Here is a 6000-nt window from a genome sequence, read left to right as displayed (position 1 = left end):
GAATGCCCATGAAACTAATTTCGTATGAAAATGTCACCTGCTTGTGGCTCAAATTTTACTGCTAAGTTCATGATTGACAGCAAATAATTACATTTGGCCTCAAAGAAAAACATATGTAAAACTGTAAGATCATTAAATAATAAGCATTAGCAGCATACCCAAAATACTTCTTGTACAAAGAACATTGCACTTGAACATCCACAAGCATTTACCCTTATTTACACGTTAGAATTTGTATAGAACAGCAAGACTGATATATACAGAAAAACAGCGGAAACCTTAACAGCCCTAGACGACAGCATATCTAGTGTTGACTCCTTAATTTTTCCATACAGTTTCCCAGGATGTCTCATGATTTTTTTCACTATATACTATTGCATAAAAAACAGACTTTACAAGAAGTTCAGTCTCCAGTTAACACTTCAGGATATTTCTATGTACTATTAAATGTTCACTGCACTAGGGAGCAAGGGAGTCCAGGTCAGCTCCTTATTAAAAAAAACAGAATTTGGCAAGCGCTATCTATTTAAACACTGTGCTTTACCTTATAATAGACACTGAAATCACTTAGCTGCGCAATAATTACCCAGTGAGTTCCAAAGGCAGTTCCCTACCACACAAGATCTCCCACTGTCTTGCAAGCAATGAAATTAATTTCTCCCTGCTTTCTGCACTTGGGATAAAGATGTACCACTGGATCTCTCTGCTCCTGCTGCCTTCTTGTTTAGCATTTCCCTTTGGGGCACTATCAGTTTCTCCAAAGTGATCCAGTGTTAAATTCTGCATCAGATCCTGATTCTGAACATCATCAAACACAAATGTAAGGGCCTGTGGATATGTCTGATAACCCATAAGAACTCTATCTAAATCCCGGATTCGTCTTCCATCTGCAAGTTGATACTTATCTCTCTTTGGTGGTTCCTTAGCAAATTCAGGTAGTGGGTAACTGATATAATCTTCATCAAAGAGGAACAAATCAGAGCTGGTTAATATAAGTGTTTTAGGTTGAAGCGAACTAGTGTTTTGGGCAGATCCTTCAACATGATTTACTTGAAATGCCAACACATACAGAAGGATGTTGAGGGAATGAAGATTAGTCAAACCATCCATCTTCTCTGCCACTAGAAAAGCGAGGTCCCCAATTTCCTCTTCATTTGGATAAATAAATTTTACTCTGCTAGAGTGAATCAGTTCATAATTCTCCATTTTTCCTGCAAGAAACACACATTATTATACTTCCATTTAGTACTATACAATACTTAATGCATTAGGATAAGCAACAACCTTTGACAGTTGGCTGCAGCTGGAAGAATTCAAGTTTTGTATCTATTCATATATGGTTTTACTTATATACAATATTGGAATAATTTTATTTGGATTGCAGATCTCTACTGGCGTCTCTCTTGCATTACCAACGTACTTTTCTGCAAATTTCTAACCACATAACTAGTTCAGGGTGATGGTGGAAGAGGTTTAAAGGAAATACAGCTGGATTCTCGTATCAAAGATTATCCATCTCCCTACCAGCTGACATTCTCTGCCTCCTTCCCACTCCCCAGTTCTGAACTCACTGAAAGCATTATCAGATCACTGAACACAAAATCCCTGCTTCTTTTAAGCAGAGAGAAAAGGCAGAAATTAAAACAACAAAAGAAGAAAAAAGAAGACTCTACATTAATTACTTTTATATCACTACTGGACGAGCACATTCCTCTACTCCATGCTACGCTCTGGAGTGGCAGGAGGTGACGCTGCAGTCCCTTCCTCCCTATAAGTTAAGTGCTGAAATACAACATAGCAAAACTTGAAAGAAGCATGCCTGCTTTTTTCACATAAATCAATTGGTCTAATAAAATATATGACTTCCCATCAAACCTTGCACTTTCTGGGCTTACACAGCTTCTCCTTAGAACAGTAACAATAACAATCATTCTTCAGGAAAATGCCATTTTATTTCATGCCTTCAACTGCCTTCAGAATTCTAAGCAAAAAAGTTTCACCTGATATTGGAATTGAACCTAATGCACCTTAACCAAGGCGAGTTTTCATTTCAGTACATTCTCATGGAATGACAGGATTCTTTTATTTGACCAAGAGAGGAAAAATGTAACCTTCAGACTTTGTTACCTTTACTGTTCTTTGATGACTTCCAAGACTTTATAGGTTATGCTGAAACTTGCAGTGGGAGCTACACTAGTACGCACCAGAAAATACTGTATAGAAAGTGCTGTTTCTGTTGGCCTCAAGAAGCCATCCCTAACTTCACATGTGCAAGATTGTTTATATTTAGCAATTCTGTTCAGATAAGGCACATATAAGATAATTAAAGTCAGGGAGTTTGATTAAAGTATCAAATAGGAAACAACTGATGCATAAATTTCCCTCAAAAAAGTTTTTAATCAGTACACTTTAGATGATGCCCTAAGTACGATGCCTAAATAACTCATGACATGTAGAAAAGACCACTTACCTGTGTTTTTACTCCCAAATTCAGAGTAGAAGTCTTTATCTACTGGTTCAGGTGAAGGTGTGCGTGCAAGCAATGACAGAACTGCCATAAGCTGCTGTATGAAGGTGTGAGTGTTGTAACTGTCTCTTGTCAGGCAGGTAACTATATGATCTGCAGAGTGTCCTGAAGAGAAGACAGAAAATCAAATCACAAATCCGTATGTGGCGTTATCATAATCTCTTCAACCAACACACAACTGTCACCAAAAAAGATTTGTTGCAAGGATTATTTCTCCTGAAAACATGCATCATTACTCAGAAAGGTTTCAAATCCTTGGAAAAGAATAATAGATTCCTTACAAATCCCTCAAAAAATAAAGAATATCATTTCTCTTGATTTAAAATATGACGTACACAGATGTACACAGATTTAACTGTTCAACTATTGCTGTAGGGGTTCAACCTTATTATCTTCTTATCATTACAATTTATCTTACAGAAAAAACTGCTCTTGGTTTTCTTTGTGAACTTGTTATATGTAAGGTCACTTTAAATCATTTCCACATGGGAGATTCCCCCCGCCCCCGGCCCCCACATCGAGGTCTCAACACAATTAGAAGACATTTTAGAACACAGGAATGTGCTTACATGTAGTGGGACTCTGAGGCAAAGCACCAGCCCAGAAACTTTACCCATGTTATTTCCATTAAATTTTAAGTTGACATCATTACCTTCCGTAAACTTTAAGGCCTCATTTTCCATCCAAAAATTCAATCATCAACTAAGCACTTTGCAACTTGGACAGTACCTTGATTTTACTCTTTATTGCAAGCCAAAGCCTCAAAACAACAAGAGAGTCTTTAGATTTCCCTTTTGATGTGTCGTTAAGACAGGAGAATTTTTAAAAGCACTTTTGGGACCAATTAATTCATTGATATTAAGCTTCCCAGTTACCTCAATTACAAGATGTTGCAAGACAGTATTATCAGCCTACTGGCACAGCACCACCAATGTTATGTTAACTTAATTTCTTTTAAGAAAGAGAAGCAGCAAAATAATACACTCTTCCACCTCACTAATAAAATAAAGACAGGAATCCATCTAAGACAAAACAGGCAAAATAGAACTGGAAAAACTTAAAGCACAGGAGGTACTCACCAGTAATTCGGAAATATTGATCAAACAGGCCAACATTTACTGACTGCAGGTCATTAAGTTTTAGCACAAAGCAGCAAGAGAGGTGGAAAGAACTATTTTCACAATCTGAGTTTTCTTTGTTCCAAAAATCTGTTGAAAAAGGATATATGATAAAAAAGTCAAAAGAAAAAAAATTATTCTTCTTTCCATAAGAATAATTTTTATATTAAAATCTTATGCCTATATCAGACTTGAAGGAAGAAATTAGGAAGAAGGTGGGAATAGTGGCTAATAATTTCTCAAGCAACAAATACAACCAAATCTCCTTGTTAGCAGCATTTCTTGAAGTAGCCATCACACCACAGATTTAAATCAGCAGATGCATTAACAAACCACTCACATGAATTGAATGCACACCATGAGTTTCATGACCCTTCACACTTAACATTTTGGTTATGAAAGGGCCTTAGCTGCCCAGGTGATGCTAGGGACTATGAAATGACATCTGAGAAAAGCATGGATACAATGGCACATGGAAGGGTCTTGTTTGAGAAGCAGCCATGATTCAAGACCCTCTTTTTTGAACATAAAAGCCTCAGGCGAGTACTTTGCATACGGCAAACTGTGCCACTCTCTCCCTCAACTAGAAGGTCCAAGTAAGAGTATCAACCAAAACTGGTACTTAAACTGAAGATAAATACACAGACAGGGATTAAGTTGGTAACCTTATTAAAGGATCAAAATAGCTGTCTTACCTGACTGGTGCTCATCAGCATGAATGAAAGAATCATCCAACAGAAAGTAAATAGCTTTTGTTGAGAGAAGCACACAAGCCATCACCTCCACACTGGGAGTCTTGTAAAACAAAACTGAAGACCACATGAGATGTCTCAACTCTTCATTTTCCACCTAAGATGTAAATTGTATTTCATAAATCACCTGCACACTTTGGTATTTCAGATAGTTTCATCATCTTAGAGGCTTTAGACTAGTAGAAAAACAATTTCAAAATCTGAAGCATCTGAACATGCTATAGCCAAAGAGCAGAAGTTCACCTCAAAGCTGCCAAACACAGCAGCTTCGAGGTGAACACAATAGCGGTCTACTGAAAATGTCTTGTGTTTATGTAAGAAAATTATTTTTCTGTCATGGTTCTAATTAATCCTTGTTTTCTGACCAAAACTAGAAGAGAAAAACATCTAGTGCACAAGAAAGACTTTCTAGAACAGACGCTACAGACAAAATTTTAATCAACAGATAAGCAGTGCCTCCTAAGCCTCAACAAGTCTACTGAGCCTTCAGATGCTACTGAGGGGTTGGATTCAAAGATCCTTAAGAGAGGACAGAAGCACAGCTTGCCACTACAGCTGCTGTTCCAACTAGGCAGCTCCCAGCTTCTAGCTTGATGAGCTTACTGTGAATCCTCAAAATGAGTGACCTGCTTTTCTTTATCAGCTTCTCCTGGCGTAAAAAGAGAAGCACAACTTTTAACTTTTGATTACTTAAAAGACTTGGAAGTGAGGTAAAGGAATAAAAAAAGTCTCTATTCCTCAATAAGCTTTCAAATTGACATTTGTACTCAGACCACAATGATTTATCACTTAAAAAGCCACACCACGAATTTAAAGGTAAGAGTTGTACTTTTAAATTTGATGTTCCCCACACAGACTATAAATCTGTTATTCAGAAATTAGGTTCATCTGCTCATCTTTCTAGAGTCCCTACAGCCATGCACATGTTGTGTTGTATTCATGCACCCATATTACAAAAAGGACTCAGGACACTTATTTCTTAATTTAGCTAGATACTGTCACAAAATAATTCCACTCCAGTAATTTTCCTTCCTTTTGCCACTTTAAATAAAAGAGGAACATTCTTGGAGTAATCACATCTTCAAGACATACACTAATGTACTCTCCTGTTCTGCATCAAGGATCCTGAAGGCAAAGTATGCCTGGCAGGATCCCAATCGCTGTAAAGGGAAACCCCAAGTGGTTTTTGACCAAAACGCTTCCAGGTTTTGCAGAGCCTAACTCTTGTTTTAGAGTTTGATGAGGAAAGTTTTTTAAAATATTGTCTAGTACTGAGAGGCCACAAGGTATCATTTTATACACCTGGGCTAGGCACAATACCTCTGCAATGTTGCCATGGAAAAACTCAACTAGGGCATTTCCTTTCAGCCCAGCCACATACTGCAGAGACACAGAAACATGAATGTGAACAGGAATCTGGTTATCTTCTGTTATCTTCTGCATAAGAAATTCAGATGGATATAAAGATGACAGCGTCAGATGAGGCTTGCAAAAGCTAGAAGAGATTCCAGAAAACACACTGAATCAAAATTCAAGGAAATACACAGCTCTTCCCCTACAAAAATTAATACTTTATATTTAATTCAGAAATTAGGAACAGGCA

At 37.4% G+C, this 6000-nt stretch overlaps 1 protein-coding gene across 1 annotated transcript in view; it reads right to left on the bottom strand.

The window, feature by feature from the left end:
- Positions 1–456: 456 nt before the first annotated feature.
- NISCH (nischarin) overlaps positions 457–6000 on the bottom strand; it is a 29154-nt gene continuing 23610 nt past the window's right edge. The window contains exons 17-21 of the mRNA XM_009575012.1: positions 5718–5892; positions 4341–4494; positions 3607–3735; positions 2471–2632; positions 457–1211 (exon numbers count right to left, since the gene is read on the bottom strand). Coding sequence (XP_009573307.1) covers positions 583–1211; positions 2471–2632; positions 3607–3735; positions 4341–4494; positions 5718–5892 — 1249 coding nt within the window. The 3' untranslated portion in view covers positions 457–582. The remainder of the gene's footprint in view (positions 1212–2470; positions 2633–3606; positions 3736–4340; positions 4495–5717; positions 5893–6000) is intronic.

This window comes from Fulmarus glacialis, unplaced genomic scaffold (genome assembly GCF_000690835.1).
Source record: "Fulmarus glacialis isolate BGI_N327 unplaced genomic scaffold, ASM69083v1 scaffold46923, whole genome shotgun sequence".
Lineage (NCBI taxonomy): Eukaryota > Metazoa > Chordata > Aves > Procellariiformes > Procellariidae > Fulmarus > Fulmarus glacialis.
This window is presented reverse-complemented; position numbering and strand designations above follow the sequence as displayed.